Below are 20,294 nucleotides of genomic sequence, written 5' to 3'. Positions count from 1 at the left end.
TCCTGGAATTCTTTCGGCTGGAAAAGACCTTCAAGGTGTTGGAGTCCAGCCTTTGAGCTGGCACTGCCAGGCCCACCAGGTTAATGGTTGGGCCCAATGATCTTAAAGGCCTTTCCAACCCAAACAAGTCCACGTTTCTCTGGAGGTTCCTCCAGAGCACGCTCCCCCTGGAGGATCACAGGGATCGGAGGGTGTTGGGGGGCTGTTTTCCCGGGAATGTGCCCGTTCTGGGATGCTGGCTGAGCTCTGACCCCCTCCCACCTGTCCCCCCCTCTCCCCAGGCCATGTGGAAGCCGGCGTACGACTTCCTGCTGACCTGGAGCAGCCAGATGGGGGACAGCTACAGGGATGTCATCCAGGAGCTGCACACGGGGCTGGACAAGATGAAGAACCCCATCACCAAGCGCTGGAAGCACCTCACGGGCACCCTGATCCTCGTCAACTCCTTGGACATGCTGCGAGCAGCTGCCTTCAGCCCCCAGGACCACGAGGATTTTGCCATCTAGCCCGTGTTTGTCCACTTCTCTTTGGCTGGGAATTTTTTCCCTCTGCTTTCCCTCCCTTTCCCTTTCTTAAGCAGTTGACTTTAAGGAGAAAAAAATGGAGGTTGCTCTCCCCTGGGTTTGAAGAGGCCAAAGTTTGCAAGTTCTCCACCAGGACTGGAAATCAGCAGGAGATATCCCAGCCTGATGGGAATTCATCTGGAAGGGGATGGCTTTTCATCCAGTTAAACTATTTCTTATTTTAAAAAAAACCAAAACTTTCAAGAGGGCAAGGGATGGGAAGGGATCACGTTTTCTAGGCATTTACAAATAAAAGTCTAATTTTTGTAACGAGCAGTAAAAGTTCTGACAACTTTGAGGAGGGGTGGGGGAAGCTGTGGCTGGTTTTAGGTTGTCAAAACCGCTGTGAAATGACGGGGTTTGAGACAAATATGAGTCCTGTAAATATATATTTTAAGAAGAAGCACAGTAAATGCCCTTCCCCCCCCAGGTTTTGGGCTACCAGCTGTGACTAAAGCACCACAGGAACTTGGGTTTTCACCAAATTTGGGATGTGCTCATCCCAAGCAGCACCTTTCACCAAAAACATACTTTTTTTAAAATTTTATTTTACTTTATTTTATTCACAGGCCCTGTGAGCATTTTGGTTGGTTTTTGGGTTATTTTCATGTCTCTGCAGACGTGGATTTTCTTGTTTCTGGCCAGGGAGTTGCCTGTTCCTGTTTTATAACCAGGAGGAGCTTCTTCCCTCCTGCCTGTGGTGCAGGAAGAAACTGAGGTTTGGGGCTCACCAGAGACCTCAGGAGATGGATCAGGAGGATGGTGAGAGTGAATCAAAGTCCCCAGGTGCTCCTGCTCTGGGGAAGAGGCCAGAAAGGGGGAGGAAATTGTTGCCATCCAGATAAATCCCTCTACAGGCAAAAAAAAACCCAAAAAAAAACAAAACAAAAAAAAAACCCAAAAAAACCCAAGAGGGACAAGAGAGACTCTTTCTCTTAATTTGAAATCTGAGCTCACTGGGGATGTTCCAGGTGCTCTTTGCCATTGATTTCTAATTCTTCAAGGCTCCTCAAATCCAGTTTATCTTGTAAATAATCTTTGCTACAAACCTGGTGGCAGAAATTTCAATATTCGTGTCACCCAGTGCCCGTATTATTTTTCTCCTCTTCCTTTTAAATCTGAGTTTTTTGAACACTTCCTTTCCTCCCTGTGCTCCCCAGATTTCAGATATTTCACCTAGGAGGGAAACAGAGTATTTTAAGTGCAAAGGCTCCTTTTAGTGAAAAGCTGCTACCAGAGGATGTGTAAGGGTTCTTAAAGGATGATTTTGTTCTTTTCAGGTTAATTAAAAAAGCAGTGGAAGAAAAAGAGTAGGAAAGGCATCTGGTGGAGGGAATGGTGTCTCTTCCTCTTCCCAAAATCCCATCCTCAGAAGCGATCTCTCTCCATGGACCCCACAATAGCACCTTAAATTTCTCCTTTGGGGGCTTTAAGGGATTTCCTGTGCAGCTCCCCAGAGCCCAGCGGCTCTGCCAGCAGCCCAGCCCCTTTCCCTCTCCCTGCTTTTCCATGCAGGAGCTAAAATCCCTGTTCAGTGAGGGCGACCTCCAGGTGCAGGCAGCAGGATGCCTTTCCCCCAGGCTTTTACCCAAATCTGGGCTTTCCCCCTGCTCCTGGCAGGCTCCAGAGCCCTGCAGGAGGCTGTGCTGGGAGAGTGGCAGCAGCAGCTGAGGGTAGGAGTTTGAGCCCCCCGTGGTCCATGAATAATCCCAGCTTTTTTTTTTACTCCCCCTTGGTTTTTCTCTCTATCTCAGGTGCTCTGAGTACCCACCTTGGCTGCCTCAAGCAGCCTGGGCTCAGCTCCTCACCACCCTGTGCCCTCCCCAGACCCTTGGGACCACAGCCAGCACATTTTGGGGCCTGTGGGATGAGGCTGCATTAATTTCTTCCCATTTTTGGTCTGAAGTCCAGTCCTTCCTCCCATGCTGGGACTGGGAATGTGTCCCTCAGATGCCTTCTGAACTAAACATCAAGGCCTTCTCCCAAAAACCTGTTTGGGCTTTGCACTGCCACCCTTGTGCAGTAACGGGTTTTCGTTCTTATTGTTAATGGTCCTTTTTTAAAAGGAGTTTCTGGGGAAAAACCCATTCCAATTGAAGCTGTTACTCTCCAGTGTCCCCGCTCAGATGTCATCTGGTGTTGTCTCTTCATCCCAAAGCAGAGTGAGATTAATTTAGTGGGGTTTCCACCGTGCCAACACCCAGAGCCAGTGGTCCTCAATCTCATCTCCTCCCTCAGCCTTCCCATCCCCCTGTCTCCAGGGGAAAAGTGACTGGAAACCATCTCACCTCCCAGACTGCTGCTGATGCTCAAGCTCTAGGCAAGGAACTTCCTGAAGTGGGGCAAGGTGGGGTTGCAGGATTTGTTTTGGCACAGAGGAGTTTTCCTGGTTGTTTTCTGGCTGGAGAAAACACCCTTGTGTCTAGCCAAGGCTGTTGTGGTGCTCCCAGTCCCAGTGGAGGTCAGATCCCAAGCCAGGGAAGGGAAATGCTCAGGGTTCTGCTGGGGCTCTCAGGCCCCTCCTGCCCTGCCCCAGCTCTGTGGCGTGGGCACAGCTGATGCCCCGCCATGGATACCCTGCTCTGGGAAATAGGGACACCAGCCCGATGATCTGGGGAGTTCCCCCTTGGCTTCTCCCCTGCTGCCTGGCTCCCTGGAATATTTCAGCTTCAGGGAAAGAAAGGATTTGGCTTTTTATTCCTCAGGGAACCAAGTCTTCAGCACGGGTCACCTTGCAAATGCATCCCCACAGCATTTTCTCCTCTGCTTCAGCCGCCACAAGTGAGGGATCATCTTCCGTGGGCTCATCCAGCACCAAAAGGCTGAGGGAGAGGTGTCAGGGAGTGGGAGGGAGAGGAACCAGCCCTGGACCCCATGGTTATCGGGGTCTCCACACAAAGTGGGGTTTGCAGGGAAATCTGGAGCCTGTGATGAGACCCAGGAGCTCTCTGGGTGTTTGTTTTCATCCCTAGAAACCCCTGCTGAAAATCACTGGATTTGCTTCCTTCCCAGCTCTTCTTTAAAAGCCTGTTGTGGATTAATTGGGCACGGTGTGAGGAGCTGGCTGTGAGTGCTCACAGGAGCAGGGTTGCTCCCAAGTCTTCCTCAGGTTTTTCTTTAGCCACCAAATCCCTCCCTTTCCAGGGCTGTCCCCTGCATCCAGCCTCCTCTGGGGGGCTATGTTCCCATGCCAGCTGGAGGCTTGATGGTTCGTTTTGTAGAAAACCGTGGTAGAAACACCTTCAGTGAGGATCACAATGGATTCCTTGGAATTCTGCCCTGGCTGCTGGGATTTGCTGGTGTTCTGAGCACACCTGGCTCAGCAGTCCTGTTCCAGGTTTGGGTTTCCTTGTTTGCTGGATCCTTAATTTTTTTTTTTTTTTTTTTTTTTTTTTTTTTTTTTTTTACTTTAATAGCCTGAGGTGACTTAATCAGGCCCGATCCTTCACAAAAAGAGGGTTTGCATGGCTGGAAATTCAGGGAGATGATGATCATCATCCCCTGCACTGGGAAATGCAACTCCCATTCCATGTTCACAGCATGACCCCGTTCACAGCATGACCTGCTCAAGCCTCCTTTCAAAAGCCCTTTTTTGGTTTTTTGGCAACAGGTTTTACGAAAAGCAACCCCTGGGGCTCCCCTCTTCACAGCTTAGCAGGTTTAATCCATTGCTGGAATTCAGGGGCTTCTGAGCAACAAATGGCACCTTTAGGCTTAAAAAAAGATTTATTATTATGAGGATGGGGGAAAGAAGCACGTAAAGGTATGTTTTTCCCAAGAGGTGGCTGATTGCAGGATTTGGGGTGGAAGGACCCTGATGTCCAAATGAAGAGGAAGAGGGCTCTGGCTGGGGGGAGGAAAGTGTAATTTTTTTTACTGTTTAACAGCCTCACTCGGTGTTGGAATGTTGGGAGTGACGCTGGTTGCGGTTTGCCCTTCCTCCCCATGCCCCTCCCTGAGTCATCCAGCCCTGAATCACCCTCCTGCTCTGCTGAGATCATCTCCAGGGGGTTGGGACCAGCCCAGCTCCCAAGGACGGCCCCAGCACCCCTTCAGCAGTCTCTGGGGTATGCCTGTGGGTTCCTGCCCTGCTTTGATGCCCCCCCTCTGACCATTAATTAAAGTTTCCAGCTCTGTGGCATTGTCCAGCACAAACTGAGTCCCTGGGGCTGAACCACAGAGGGATGCTTGGATCTGCCCCAGTGAAGCAGGGACCATGTCTCCCCCTCCCCATAAATAATCCAGGCTGGTGGCATTCCTGGGAAGAAATCTGCTCCTTTTGTTCAGGCTGGTTTTTGAGGACAGGCTCAATAAGCCAGGCAGGAGCTGGCCGGGGAGGGGATTTGGGATTTGCTCTGTGACTCGCTTTTATCACCACAAGCAATCAGATGTGGCAGGAGACCTTTCACCCTTCCTTAAATAAAGGGAATTGATGCTCCCTCCCGTGAAGGGAGGAAGAGTCTGTCCTGCCCTTTGTGTCAGACATTTTGGCAACCCCTTTTCCCCAGGTTTCATCCCACTCACCTATAAATAACTCCTGAAAACACCTCTGGAGGTGATAATTAATCCGAGGGCCCTGTGGCTGCTCCAGCTAAAATTGCCTGGGCTTGCTGGTGCCAGCTCCCTGTCACCCTCAGGCAGTGCCAGGGATCCAAACTGCCGTGGGATGGGACACCTGCAGTGCCAAACCCTCTGGAATGCTGCAGGGAGAGCTCTGGGGGATGATGCAGGGGCCAAGGCATGTTCTGGAGCCCTTCCCATGGTTGTTCCCACAGCATTATCCTTGCACTGATCCCCAGGCTGGACCATCACAGCTGCAATCCCGAAGCCACTTTTTTTTTTTTTTTGTGGATGCATGTGGGTTTGGGGTGAGTTTGGGTGGTTTTTGTTAAATGAGGCTGACGCTGCTCCTGGCAGGTTGGTTTCCCTCATCCACACTCCTCAGGGAAGTGGGATGCATTCCTCATCTTCTCAAGTCGTGCTTCCATGACTTCCCACAGTGGGAAATGAGCTCCTGGAAAACCTCCCCAAACTGGGGTCACGGCTGGGTACCAGCAGCAGTAAGTATTTACTTTTTCCAAAGCAACCCGAAAGGTAGATTAACAAATAAATGAATTCAATTATTAATTGCAGGTCTGAGTGTGAGCATCCAAGTGAGAGTGTCCGGGGCAAGGGACCCACCTGTGGGTGGAACCTTGCACAGGCAAGGAAGAGGAAGTGTTCCTGTGCCTGTGAATAACCAGGATATTTATTTATAAGGACATACTTCTAAGGGGCAATGGCTTTCAGCTGACAGAGAATAGGTTTAGATGGAATATTGGGAAGAAATTCTTCCCTCTGAGGGTGGTGAGGTTGCCCAGGGAAGCTGTGGCTGCCCCTAGAGTCCTGGAAATGTCCAAGGCCAGGTTGGACAGGGCTTGGACACCCTGGTGTGTCCCTGTGGGCCAGGGATCTCCATGGACCCCCCCACTGGGGAGCTGGAGGAGCCCGAGATCCACGCAGAGCTCCCATGGCAGTGGGAAAACCTCGCTGTTGCCCTTGGGGACTGGGCTGAGGCTGAGAAGCCCTGTGGCTGAAGAAAAATGCCAGCAATTCTTGTCATTTCCCGTGGTCTGGCTGGTGGGAAGCAGGGAGAGATGCTGGCTGCATCCTTCCCCCAGAGCCAGGGCTGCTGGGTCCCCCAGGACACCCCATCCCAAAACCAGAGAGCTTCGTGGCCATATTTTGCAGCTGGGGTGGGTCTGAGCAGTCCAGAAGAGCTGGGAAGCAGCACTGTCTCTTTCCCACACTTACTGGGTGTTAAAATCCAGGGAGAAATAAGACAAACACTCAAAAGGTCCGTGGGTGGGAGCAGAAATCACCAGCTCTGGCGGGGGGATGCTGCTGAGGTGGGAGGTGTTTGTACCCCTGTTCTCCAAGGGCAGTGAGCGCATTTTGGTTGCTGCCTTTTCCCTGAGATTTGAAGGATTTGTTGGGAAAGCTTAGGCTGCAGTGCCTGGGGCTCTGAGGAGCTTGGGGAGACGAGCAATGGTTGGCTCTGCCTCAGTTTCCCCTTTTGGGAAGTGCCCCAGTGTCAGCTTTGGTGCTTTAAACTGGGCTGTGGCTGTGGATTTCTCCATCTCCCAGCAAGGGAAGCTGGGCTGGAGGCTCTGCCCTGGTTTTTGGCTCTGTATGGCTCCCAATTCAGTGGCAACAAGAGGGGACATCATCCCCTGATTAACCCTTCCTGGGAAGGTTTGGGGGGCCCGAGCTGTGGTGATGATCCAGCTCCTTCCTCCGAGCCAGAGCCACTTGTCCCAAGTGCTTTGGCTCCTAATTGGCTCTGGGAATCCTCTCCTGGCAGCAGTGTCCATATTCCTGGAGCACGGGGTGGGGGATGAACAAGTCCCTGTGGAGTTCCAGCCATCCCCCTGGGCTGGCTTGCTGGGAGGGGTGGCCTTGTCCCTGCTGCTGCCTCTGGGTGATCCCACAGTGTCCTCTGCTGGGCACAGGGATGCTTCTCCAGCCCTGGTCCTGCACATTCCTTCTCCAAGGGAAAATCAAGAGCAGGATAAAGCAGTGAGGGTGAGGAGAGCGAAGGGAGGAAGAGGTTAACTGGATTCTGCTGCTGTTTTTCCTTGGCTGTGTTAAAAATATTTCTGAAATGAAATAAGTCATGGGATGGGCATTTTGAAACTTACTTCCTTTCAGTTTTACTTTCCCTGCATAAGGGGGTTGGAGCTGCAATTGGGATATTTTTATATTTTTTTCTCAGTTGTGCTCCTCTGATCTGAAATCAAAGAGTTCTCCCCTTGTCCGTGCAGAGAAAGTCACTGGCTTGATCCAAAGCTGGTTTGCAGCAGGGCACTCGGAGAACTTCTCCTCAAAGACATTTTGAAGTGTTTTTTTTTTTTTTTTGGCATTGGACACGTCTGGGAGCCAGGGATGCTCAGAGAGGACTGGAGCCACCGTGGCTGCGTGGCTGTGCTGTGACAGCCCTGAGAGGTCTCGCAGGGTCTCCTTTCCAGCTGCACTGCTGTCACCAGAACGACGGGGATCGCCAGAGCTGTCACCTCAGGAACGTGTGGAGCTGCAGGAGCTGCATTTTCCAAGCAGCTCAGCCCTCACACACCGTGGTGAGTCTGCACACCCCAAAGGATTCCTTCTGTTTGTGGTGGGAAGGAGGAGGGGAAGAAAAGTGCTGGGCAAGTTGTGGGTGGGGTGAGTGTCCAGGAGATTTGAGCACCGCAGTGGGGACAGGCCAAGGACACAGACTGCTTTGGACTTCACACAGCTTCCTCTGAAATCCCTGCTTTTCCAAACAGCCAGAGAAAAGAGCAGCAGCAGGTACTCAGCAGGACACCTGTGCTGCCCTGATGTACTGGGTTCCCCCAGCTCAGAGCCTGGAATATTCACCTGGGAGCTGTGGCAGCCTCAGGATGTCACCTCTCAGCAAGGACCAAGTCACCAGGCGGCAGGGACAGGAATGCTGAGAAGGGGGTTTGTGTATCAAGGTGGCTTTCACACTGTGGGGGACTCAATCTGTCCCTTCTCCAGCTCTTTTTCCATGAACAAACAAGCATCCCCCCATAACTCTCAAGACAGAAAACACAGTAGCCTTTATTTGTAGTATTCGGGGTTTATTTATAGGGCTGGGGTTTGGGGTCTTTCCCTGAGCATCACTTACAAAGAGAAAATCAGTTGTGGGGGTTTATAAGCAATGCTTACAAAGATCTTCTCATCAGCAGCTGAGCTCCAACTACAGCACATCTGCCTGATGGGCAATTTGGGGGAAGCATCAGTGGTTTTCCAGCAGCTTGGTTTTATTCAGGGTCTTGTTAACACCCACAAAGAGGTGCATTGAGCTTGGTTTGCATTACAGGGACTGTGAGTGTACATTTGCCTCTCCTACAACAGCAGCCACACAGACATTTCAGACAGAAATCTGACTGGATCGTTCTCCTAAAGTCCTCCAAAATCCCTACGTATCTCTGCTGCAAGTGGAAGTTAAAAGAAAAGTCACTGAGAATCCTCTGCACACGGACAGGTGGAAGCCAGGGGCCAGGGATTTCACACTCAGACCTTTCCAAGTGACTGCAGCACTCCTTCACAAGACATTTTTAACAACCCATTCTTAATTAAAAGGCCACAATTAGATCAGTGGAACAACCCTTCTTGTGCTGCTATTTCAAAGGACCCCTATCATTCCTTGACTGAAAATCATGGTGTTTTATTCATTGCAGTGAAATTCGAGCTGTTCCCTGACCCTGCTGCTGGGTGTGGAGCAGGAGCTTTGTCACCTACCACCGTTCCCAGGTGCTAGTGGGACTTGGCTTTGGTGGCCTTCCCCATCCTGCCCTTCTTGCAGAAGCACCTGCGGCAGCAGCAGAGGCAGCACTTGAAGGAGATGAAGAGGGCGAGGAGGATGACGGCCGCCAGGAAGGCGATGACGTCCAGCGAGTGGTACTGCACCCAGTTGAGGTCGTGGGCGGCGGGGCGCAGGTGAGGGGCCCCCTTGTGCCTCATCACAAACTCCACCCAGTGCACGGCCAGGTCCAGAGGGTGGATGGGTCTGTCCAGGTGCAGGTCAGAGAGGCGCTGGATGTTCTCCTTGTACCTGCCAAGAGAACGTGGAATCCTTTGAACCCCTCAGGGAAATCCCAAGGGCCTTTCCCTGGAAGAATATACCATAAAATCTCCACCTAGGCTGAAAGAAAAGACTTCCCCATAGAGCCTTGCCAACACCAAGATCCACCCCAGTTCCTTTCCCCATATGTCCCAAATTCTTGTGGTTTTTCCTTTCCCTGTTTCCTCATTGGTTGTGGTATCCCTGGTGGCCGGCCCCATCTTCCCTGTAGGCCAATGCCCTCGGACCATTGGCCACTGACCCCTACCTAACCTTGTGCAGAGCACATGGCCAGGTCCTTTGTCCCTAATTTCCCCTTCATCGTGCAGAAATAAACCTGGCTGGAACTGACCATATAAAAGGCCCTTCTGCCTCTCTTGGCTGAGCTGGCCGTGGTGAGTGTGGTGTGTGGCCTTGTCTGCCTTGCCTGAACGCTGACCCAAGTGGCTTTTCCACAGGAGATGCTTATTGGGGAATAGGTAGCAGCAACCACCATCTAAACCCCACAGCAACCACCATCTAAACCCCACTCTGTACAAGAGAAGGCATTGTTCAAACATGAAGCTGATGCCTTAGGATTTTAGGGGTTTTTTAATCTTGTACTGCTTAGGGTGTAACTCAAAAACTCCATAGCCTGTCTGCTGCTGTTCTCCCATTTTATTCAGGCAAAACAATTCCCCTAGGTCTGAAACTCAAGGACACCCTACAGCCTCAAGCCCTGAAAAATTTAAACACCAGTGAATTGGGTGGGAGCAAACTGGGGATATGTGACCTCATTACCTGAAGCTGTAATTGGGATATGAACCCCTGACGTGTGAATGGACCAAACTTATAATTGTCTGAAAAACTCGTGACCATCATCTATCTTGGGTGTAGCTTCTGGCTTCTGACTGGCCAAGGTGTGCCTATTGAAGGCCTTTAATAAATACCCACTTTATTCTCTTAATCTTGTCTAGCCTCTGTTCTAGGTAGCCACTCCAAGGCATCAGTTTTCTGGCACCCCAGATGGGACAAGAAAAGCTTCTGGAAAACCCTTGGACCAGAGAAAAATCCAGCTTTTTTTAAATACCCACTTAATTATCTTAATCTTTTCTAGCCTCTGTTCAAGTAGCCACTCCAAGGCATCAGTATCACAGGGTGAGGTGGGTTGGAAGGACCTTGAAGCTCATCCCTCATGGGCAGGGACACCTTCCACCAGGCCAGGTTGCTCCAATCCCCATCCAGGACACTTCCAGGGATGGGGCAGTCGTAGCTCTTGTGCGACTGAGCCCCTTGAGAAGGTTAATGGCAAAGTTAGAGCCCCAGGAAGTGACCAAAAAAGAGGAAAAGCTTAGTTTGAGCTCTCAGCAAAATCTCTGGGGTGAAGGTCTCTGGCTGAAAGAGGAGACTGGGGGTAGAAAAGCCGGCCAGCTTTTCCAGCTGCATTATTATTGGTTTTGCTAGTAGTAGTCTTATTGCTATTATTGCCATAAAAACTGGGTAGGAAACAATGTCAATAAGCTGCTATTTCTCAGGAGTGTGGTGGAGTTTCTTAGTTGTTGGCATCCTCGAATGGGAGCAGGGAAAAGCTCTTATGTCTGAAAGAAATCTCTGTGCTGCCTTTAAACCCCTTGGTTGTGCTGACTGCAGCCCTGTGATGTTCCCTGGGCTTTCTCAGTGCATCCCTGCAGGTTCCTCCTGCTCTGTGCTGGGATCGTCCGGCCTTGCTGAGCCAGACAAGGCTCTCTGTGCTCACAGAATTCCTCATGAGCACTGAGTGGGGGAAAAATGCCTGAGAAAACTCACCTGTAAGATAAATGAGTGACAAATATGTTTCATAAACCCTTGTCAGGCTCTCCACTGACCTGGGTCACCACAGGTTTGGGAACAAAAGCTGTTTGCCACTTGTGTCAAAGCCCTCTCTGTCACTGCCTTGGCTTTAAGAAGGTGACACATTTTTTTGGCAACTTGATTTCTTTCATTGCATTCCCAGCCCATCTTCCCTGCTCCCTGCAGCCTCCCTTCTCAGCCACTTCTTGTCCCCTAAAGGGGACAGCCTGAAGTTAACTTAGGACGAGCATCAGCTTCTCCATGGAAGAAGCTATCAAATCCAAACTTTTGATAAAAGAAGCCACTTAGGAAGAGAAAAACACTGTGTTAAGCTGGAAGTGTGAAGGTGCTGGGGATACACAGTAAGAAGGGGGAAGGCTGTGCCTCTGGTACTGACTTTTTGTCATTGATGACTGCTTTCAGGGCATTGGAAATGTCGTTGGAAGTCATCTCCAGGATGTTCAGGGTCAGCCCTGCTCCCCGGGACTCCACTCGCTTGGCATTGTCCATCTGGTCCCCAAACAGAGGCATCAGCACCATGGGCACTGCATTGCAGATTCCCTCATAAACACCATGGGAGCCTCCGTGGGTAATGAAAGCACGAGTCTTGGGGTGGGCTGTGGAGGGAAACACAGGCTTGTGTTAGCTTGTGTAAGGTTTGCTTAGCTCCTGAAATTCCTGACTCCCAGCAACACGTCCCTGGGGGAAAAACAGCACCAAAAAAGAGCCGTGGTTGGGATAAATCAAGGATTTGGGGCTGTTGGGAGCATCATCCTTCATGGCCAGACTTAGGGATTGGAACTTTGTAGACCTCTGTCTTGGTTTTGGGTAATCCTCCAACTTTAGGATTAAACCAGAGCCAGGAGAGGTTAAAAAGGATGTTACCACCAATTAGTTTTTCACAATCTCTTCCATAGTAGTAAAGGTCTCTCAGCTGAACCTGTTCTGTTACCAACAAATCCTGGCAACAATTCCACCACTTTAAAAGCCCAAAGACCTATCTGGAAACGCTCCCTTGAGGACCATGAAGTTTCTTTTCAGGCCAGAAGACAGGACAAAAACACAGCTGGCTGTTGAGACTGCTTAGTCAGACATAAAGACTCTCATCTTTGACTGGTACTGGAGTGTTGGAAAACCTTTTCAAACAGAGTTGTTTCATAATTTGGTGATTCCCAGCTAAGTTCCTAAAGGACAAGCTCTGGCTCCAACAGCAAAGGGAGGTTTGTGACCCACAGTGCTGGGTCAGGGGATGTAACTCACACCTGACTCACAGATGATGTCCTTAGGGCCTCACCACAGCAGCCCTGGAGCACCAGCACCAGCCTGGTGTCAGCCCAAGTATGTCAGACCTACCCAGGAGGTCGTTCTGAGGCAGCCACTTGACGAGCTTCACATTCTTGGGCAGGTTGGGGGGTGCCTTGCCTGTGTAGCGCCAGAAGACCTGGCAAGAGGAGCAAAGCCCACGTCAGATCCCAGCAGGAGAAGGGAGGGAGGACCTGAGAACACCGTGAAGCTGCTCTGCTGGAAGGGGAAGAGGGGATTGGTACCGTCTGAGGGACTGTTCCCAAGCCCTCTGCAATTTCCATGGCTTTCTTCATGGGAATCTCGGACACCATGGAACCCAGCGAGAAGACAACGATGCCGTGTTCTCCGGAGGCATTCACCATGGCCTCAAAATCCTGCCAAAGTAAAGCAAGCCTTTAGTCCAAGCCCTTTCTCTTGTCAGAGGCTGGAATTGCTGCCACGTTCCCACAAAACTCTCTGGAAACGCAACAGAACAAGCAGCGAGCACAACAAAATTAGGACTAGGAAAATGAGTTGTTATTGACAGTTCTGCATCACTGTCAATCACTGCATCACTGGGATTCGCCCCCTCTCATGAGACCACACCTGGATCCTACTTCCAGCTCCAGGGTCATCAACATGTGAAGGACATGGGACTGTTGGAGCAAGTCCAGAGGAGAACCATGGAGTTGACAAGGAGTCAGGAGCACCTCCCTTATGGGGATGGGCTGGGACATCCTGTTCAGCATGGAGCAGAGAAGGTTTTTGTGTGGAGAATTTAGAGCCCCTTTCCAGTGCCTGAAGAGGCCCAGAAGGAATCTGGAGAAGAATTCTTCACGAAGAACTGGAGTAATGGGGCAGGGAGTAATGGGTTCAAACCAAAAGAAGTTTTTGTGTTAGCTATCAGGAAAAAATTCTTCTCTCTGAGGGTGGGGAGGCCTCACAGGCCTCTGGCACAGGGCGCCCAGAGAAGCTGTGGCTGCCCCTGGATCCCTGGCAGTGCCCAAGGGGAGGACGGAGGGGGTTTGGAGCCACCTGGGATAGTGGAAGGCATCCCTGCCCACAGCAGGGGATTGGACTGGATGGGCTTTAACATCCCTTCCACCTCAACCTGTTCTCTGATTCTAAAGAAAATGAGTCTTTGGGAAGTAAAATAAGCACATTTAACCCATGTCTGGATTCAAAGCTGATGATCTTCTTTCCATGCCATGCAGCTACAAGAGAGAATTAAAATCCTGAAAGAGGGTACTGACAGCAGGTAATTCAAATTTTTAATATCTGGATTTATTGTATCTGCTTTGGGTGTGATAACACTGAACTGCTGCCAGTTTTGTCTCTCTTTTGTCTGAGTGATTTAAATAATAGAAGGAGATCTAGCACTGGAATCCAGGAACAAAAGATTCCAATGAAGCACAGAAAAACAGCCCAAGGCTGGAGCAAAAATTCTTTGAAATAGAAAAACATTTGGTGGAGCCAAGGAAGGAAAGGCAAAACTGGAGGAAATTGTTGCAGGCATCAGAGTTAAATAAGGGGAATACAATGAACTAAATGTTCCTGTAAGTCTGGCAATTGCCATGTTATCTCTGGGATCTGAGGGGATAACCAGAGAATCATGGAATACTTTGAGTTGGAAGGGACTGTAAAGATCATCTCATTCCAACCCGCTGCCATGGGCAGGGACAACAGAGACTGACTCTGTCAGTTTATGCTCTTTTCCATATTTTTGTGGCTGTCTCAAGGCATATTTAATCCTATTTATAGTCTGTGGGACATCAGTTTTACTTTGCTTTTTTAGATGTTTTAGAGTTCCAAGGTCCAACTTTCTGCTCAAAAGTTCTCCTACTATGAGGAAACTCTTTGTAGCCCTGCTTTGGGGATACACTGATTATTTTAGTAGTAGTTTTAATCAGCACCTGCTCATACTTTTACAAAATATCTGCAGTGGAGACTCATGCAAAAATAAGAGAATTAGAAGAATTTCTTAATGGAAAGTGGGAGATATCCCATACTGAGGAATTTTGGCACAGTTGAAGCAAAATACAGTTACAGTGCAGCAGAGTATTTTACAAAAAGGTGGCAGAAGTGCTGCTTCACTGGTGGCGGGGATTTAATTCGAGCCCGCCTGAACTGTCCAAAGTTCATGGAATATCCTCAGTTGGAAGGGACCCACAAGGATCTTTGATCCAACCCCTGGCCCTGCACAGACACCCCAACAAGCCCACCCTGGGCATCCCTGGCAGCGCTGTCCAAATGCTCCTGGAGCTCTGGCAGCCTGGGGCTGTGCCCATTGCCTGGGGAGCCTGGGCAGTGCCCAGCACCCTCTGGGGGAAGAACCTTTTCCTAAAATCCAACCTAAACATCCCCAACACAGCTCCATCTGCTCCCTCAGGTGCTGTCCCTGTCACAGAGAGCAGAGATGGGAGCTGTCCCTCCACTGCCCCTCTTAAGGAAGCTGTAGACAGGGAAAAGGAAAAGGGAATGTAAACAGACAGGAAAAATTGGAAAAGAAAAAACCCTTTTTTTGGTGCAGGTTTGACTAGGAATGCAGAGGTGTACCACAAAGTAACTTTTCCCTCATTGTTGAAGGGATGCAGCCGTGCAAAATGCATTCCCAGCCACTTTCACCTGGCATCATTTATTCCAGCCTGAGAGCTCCATCTCCCGGAGAGAGCTCACAGCGCACCCACAGCTAAATTCAGGGAAAAAACCGGGAACTAACCTGGGATAATTTGTTTTCCCGAGTGCAGCCTATGCCTCCGACCAAGACCATGTTGGGCATGAGGGGCCTGGGGTACTCAAAGACAAAGTCATATTTCATGAGCCAAACAGCGGCGTGGCTGAACAGCTCGGGCACGGTCGCCTCCCGCTGCAAGAACTCCTGGATCAAGGGATCATAGGGGGAATAAAGGACAGAGCAGGCCAGGGAGCTGCCCAGGGTGGCCAGGAGGTTGCCCAGGCGCTGCCAGAAAGACATGCGGTCCGTGGAGCGTGTGAAGAACCGTGGGACGTAGGAAGGAGGGCTGGGACACATTGTGGCCTGGAATTCCAGGCTGCATGGCAGCCCCCGTAGGAAATACACGGAGGGCAGGGACAGATGTTCCGCCAGTATCTGCCCACATGGGAAGAAGGGATCCATAAAGATGGCATCAAATTTGCTTCCCTCGAGGTATTGGATCAGCTCTTTGTCAGACAGGAGACGCTTGCAGGAATCCAAGAACATGCTTGTAAAATTGGCAATTTTGGAGAGTTTTTCCAAGAAGGGATGAGGTGTGAAACTCCTGTGGCCCATCTCTTTAAACTCTGCTTCCACAAACTCCTTGGTGTAGGACACAGGGTAGGTTTTCAAGGTGTAAATTGGGGATGAATGGATCCGCAAATTTACCTCCGGTGCAACCACCACGATTTCATGTCCCTTGTCCCTGAGCTTCTCTACAACAGGGTGCATGCTGAGCCAGTGGCTGCCATCGATGGGTATGACCAAGACCTTCCCACCTTCACCAGAAGTCCACAGCAGCAGGAAAAACACAGCCCAAGAGGCAAGAAAAAAGATTTCTGGCTTTGGAGAAACCATTTCCCTGGTGTCGCTAGCGAAATTATAAACGATGGTGAAATTGCGGCCGGGGAGGAGGAATGAATCACGGGGTGCTTCCCACTTGAATTTTAACAAGGTGGGTATTTAATTTTTAACAGGCAGAAATTGGGGTAATTTTTAACTGTGGGTAAATATTGGGTTTATCATCTGTGCACAGGGGAGGATTTCAGTGAGTGGCTGCCCTGAGGTGAAGTTGAATGTTTGGACTGACACCAGGAGGGAGGAGTGACCAACAGCCTGTGGGGCTGAGAGGCTGAATGAGAGCCATGAATGGGGCTGACCCAGCAATCACTACATCATTAACATCCAGTTAATAATCAACCCCCTACCTTGAGTCCACTGCAGTGATTGGACATGGAACTCAGCACAAATCTGGCCTTTGGATTGCTTTGTGCCCCCAGAGCATAGCCAAGAAGCTAAGATTGGCAGAGGTTTGATAGAGTGGGTTGTAAAGGTTTATCTCCAATTTGTTGCTCTATCACAGTTAGAGTGAGTTATCAAAGTGAAAGCCCTGAATTTACAGTAGTAAATGTGTTGTAAGCGGAGCAATAACTCCTGCTGTTGCAACACCACAATGCCTGAAAGCAGAAAAACCCGGGGATATCTGCACTATTTGCACAGCACAAGGGGAATCTTAACAAGGGACAGTAGTTACAATCCTGAAGGCTTCCTTTCCCAACCATCCTCTTATTTGCTATCTTGCGTTGTTGCTTGCACAAATCCAGAGGCAACAGAGCTCCCTCTGCCGTCCTTGCACACCCCTGGTTTTGGGATGTTGGCACACACGGAATCACAGAATATCCTCAGTTAGAATTTCCTGACCCACAAGGATCATTGATCCCACCCCTGGCCCTGCACAGACACCCCAACAATCCCACCCTGGGCATCCCTGAGAGCATTGTTCAAACACTCCTGGAGTTCTGGCAGCCTTGGGGCCATGCCCATTCCCCAGGGAACCTGGTCAGTGGCCCAGCATTGTCTAGGGAAAGAACCTTTTCCTAAAACCCAGCCTGACCCCCTCCCTCTCCTGATGTTCTGTGCTTCGCTCAGCTTCACGTTCAGTGGCAAAGCAAAAGTGCCTGGGTATATCCACAGAGTTAATTCTATATTTCCAATTTTTGTCCAATCAAGTCTCCTGCAATTAACTGGCATTCCACATTCCTTAGGGATATTAAATCCTCTGACCTAGAATTATTTTGTCGTTTACGTATAGAGCATGCCACAAGTGATGGTGACAACTCGACCTAAGCTCTCCTGGAGAGAAACCCTTCAGCAAGCCTAGTGATCATCTCAAAGCCTAAGATTCCCACTCCCATGCCATCCTAGGATTTGATCCCCCCCTGCCTCAAGCACACAAATATCACTACAGGAAACACTTAAACAAAACACATCTTGAACAAGCACCAACACCACCCTCAGGGTAAGCAACGGCAAACCTTTGAGAGTGGCTTCTTCTGCAGACAGTTGATGCCTCCAATATAGACCATGTTGGGCATGATGGGGCGCGGATACTCAAAAACAAAGTCATATCTCATCAGCCAAACTGCTGCTTGGCTGAACAGCTCCTGTATTGTTATATCCCTCTGCAGGAACTCGGAGGCCAAGCTCTTGTATTTCAAATAAAACAGGTGGCAAAGCAAAGGCTCTGAAAGCCCAATCAGAAAGTTCTTCACGCGCTCTGGGAATGTCATGTGGTCAGAAAGAGATGATAAAGTCTTGGGCACATAGGATACAGGGCTGGGAGACTGCGCGGCTTTGTAGTCTAAGGTACAGGGAAGGCCACGCATGAAGTACACGGAGGGGAGGGAGAGATACTCAGCCAGAACTGGCCCACAGGGCAGCACAGGGTCCATCATGATGGCATCAAATTTGCTGTCCTGGAGGTACTTCATGAGTTCTCTGTCAGATAAGAGATGCCGACAAGCAGAAGTGAACATGTTGGTCAGCTCTGTGATGTTGCTGAGTAAAAATGAGAGCGTTAGGGTCTCAAAGCTATTTTTCCCCAGCTTCTGGTAGTATTGGTCCACATACTCCTGGGTGTAAGGCACCGAATACGTTTTGATGGTGAAGGACTGGGAGCTTTTCAAGAGCAAGGCAGCATCAGGAACTACGGCCACGATTTCATGCCCCTTCTCCCAAAGTTTCTCCAGGACCATCCGCATACTCAGCCAGTGACTTCCATCCTGAGGCACCACCAAGAGCTTCCCACCACCTGCCAGACTCCAGAAAGCAAGAAAAAACACAAGCCCAGCATGTACATGCTGCCTCCACATAACTATCATGGGTCAGGAAAAGAAACGAGCTGCTCTTCCTTATGTTGTTCAGCAGCATATGAAAAAAAATCTCCTTGTACCTCATTTATATTGTGGTAGACTTCCATGTTTTATCTCTACAAAATGTTTACTGATACAAGTTATTGGAGTTCGAAGACCATATTGCCGATAAAAGCCTTGATTAAAGTGCTGTCAAGGCACCTATGCTTTGGTATGCGTTTAGGTTATCTCAGATTGTTCAGAATAGTCAGTAGAAAAAGCAGTTGTTCATGGAGGGGTTTTGCTCTGTCAGGGTTGTTTCAAGTGACTCACTGTGCACTCAACTGTCCCGGGCAAGATTCAAGTCAGTAATCAAATTTATGGCCACTCCACAGAGCTTGTATCACAAGAACTGTGTCACGCTGTTGACAAGCAAGACCTAACCCCCCAGTCTTTGCTCAGGAAGGTGGCTGGAGTTCACAGAGAATGTTCTCCATGGAATGGCAGGCTCCTCACATGGAGCAGCAGAGTCACCAATGTTTGGGTAACACATTAACCAACCACCTTTCACCTTTGTAGCAAAGCGGTGATAGAGCAGAAAGCACAGTTTGTCCTCAAGAGGCGCCATCAGAGTTCATAGGTCAGTGGCTAAAGAACTTTTAGAAAAGAAATGATGCAGCAGAATATGCAGCTCTTGCTCAAGAGGGGCCATGGGAGTTCGGGGTGAGAGGCTATGGGACAAATGGGCTTGAAAGTTCTTAATAACAGTCCCTTTCCCAAACTTCAGAAGGCTTGGCTGTGGTATGTGGTATGTGGAAGTCCACACTTGTGGACAGAAGGGCCTGGCCAAGCAGATCTCACCTGCCATTAAGGCATATTCCACATGGGTAGGGAAAAGCTCCATGCCAAAAGTTTGCAAGTTTACAAAAGCAATACAAGATACAGGAATGGTACCTGGACAAGAGCTGGCTGGAGAAGACAGATCCTTTTAGACCCTCCAACCAAGAACTCTTGAACAGAGTGAACTCTGAGCAGTTTCTCCAGGCCTGAAAGAGTTCTCTTGGAGCAGGTAGGAATGATGGGAAATCTGATCCATGCAATGGCTACCTTTGCCAAAGGCACCTGAGTGTGATAAATACACTCCAAGGCTAATCCTAAATGTTATTCCAAGATTAAGCCTAAGTGTCTCCTAAAATGTTTATTTGGAAAGGAGGTCCTCCATGTGGCCTATTAAAGAAAAGGGGTTCTTAAAAGCCAGCGAGAAGGACTGTAATGTTTATGGAAAATGCACTAAGTATGAAGGAATTTCAGACATCGGGGGGGGGTTTAGGTTGGATATTAGGAAAAATTTCTTCATGGAAAGGGTTGTCAAGCACTGGATGGAGCTGTCCAGAGCATTGGTGAAATCACCATCCCTGGAAGCGTTCAAAAAACGTGCGCATGGGGCACTTGGGGCCACGGTTTAGTGGTAGACCTGCCAGTGCTGGATTAATGGTTGGACTCTGATTTTAGAGGGCTTTCCCAACCTTAACAGTTCCATGATTTGATGCAGTCCCATTCTGCAGCTGGTGAAGCAGAACTGTAGCTCTAGCTGGCAGTGGGGTAGCATTGAAAGACCAAAAATGACAGGAGGCGGAGGCAAGGGATTCTCACCTGCCAGGGCTGCATTTTCACATTTCTGTGGTAAAGCAATCTCAAATAATGAGGTGAATCAGCATTCAACAATCCTTAAGGTGGCAGTACATACACAGGTAGTGAACTCAGGGTTGCAGAAACACTCTTACCCTGCATAAAGGCCCCTCAAATCCTCATATTTGGTACATAATCACTCCCACCTAGTTAAGTTCTGCTAACATTTCAGCCAAACCTGTATCACCTGTGAGACACTAAACCAAAACCCTATAAAACAACACTAAAGAGGTAAGAAAATCCCCTCAACCCAAACCCTTGAGGCCAAGCTCAGAAAAATTTGGAAAAAAAAAAAAAAGAAGTTCAAAAAAGTTCAGCAAAAGTTCATAGAAGTTGTGACGCTAGATTTTGAGCAGCACATGAACACCTTCCACATGTTTATGAGTGCAGAGACTGAAGTCCACAAGTCCAGCCCATTCTAAAGGTGAGACAGCAGGAGAAAGTCAAGCAAAAGTACAGAACTGAGTGCCAAGGTTGTAAGCTGGAAACAGTACATCCGA

General features: G+C 49.5%; 2 protein-coding genes across 12 annotated transcripts in view; one reads left to right on the top strand and one right to left on the bottom strand.

The window, feature by feature from the left end:
• Positions 1-933, top strand: part of SH3BP4 (SH3 domain binding protein 4) — a 33,691-nt gene extending 32,758 nt beyond the window's left edge. The window contains exon 5 of the mRNA XM_068196684.1: positions 282-933. Coding sequence (XP_068052785.1) covers positions 282-506 — 225 coding nt within the window. The 3' untranslated portion in view covers positions 507-933. The remainder of the gene's footprint in view (positions 1-281) is intronic.
• Positions 934-8,161: 7,228 nt separating this feature from the next.
• Positions 8,162-20,294, bottom strand: part of LOC137477496 (UDP-glucuronosyltransferase 1A1-like) — a 42,771-nt gene continuing 30,638 nt past the window's right edge. For 7 of the 11 annotated variants that reach the window (XM_068196674.1, XM_068196678.1, XM_068196677.1 and 4 more), the window contains 4 exons: positions 12,525-12,656; positions 12,331-12,418; positions 11,375-11,594; positions 8,162-9,159 (listed from right to left, as the gene is read on the bottom strand). In XM_068196674.1, the coding sequence (XP_068052775.1) occupies positions 8,862-9,159; positions 11,375-11,594; positions 12,331-12,418; positions 12,525-12,656 (738 nt within the window). In that variant the 3' untranslated portion in view covers positions 8,162-8,861. Of the gene's footprint in view, positions 9,160-11,374; positions 11,595-12,330; positions 12,419-12,524; positions 12,657-14,980; positions 15,890-17,289; positions 18,194-20,294 lie in introns of those variants that run through there. The other 4 variants (XM_068196679.1, XM_068196680.1, XM_068196676.1 and 1 more) reach the window with 4 other exon arrangements.

This window comes from Anomalospiza imberbis, chromosome 7 (assembly GCF_031753505.1).
Source record: "Anomalospiza imberbis isolate Cuckoo-Finch-1a 21T00152 chromosome 7, ASM3175350v1, whole genome shotgun sequence".
NCBI classification, from domain to species: Eukaryota; Metazoa; Chordata; class Aves; order Passeriformes; family Viduidae; genus Anomalospiza; species Anomalospiza imberbis.
The sequence above is the reverse complement of the archived record's forward strand: the minus strand, read 5'-3'. Positions and strand labels throughout refer to the sequence as shown.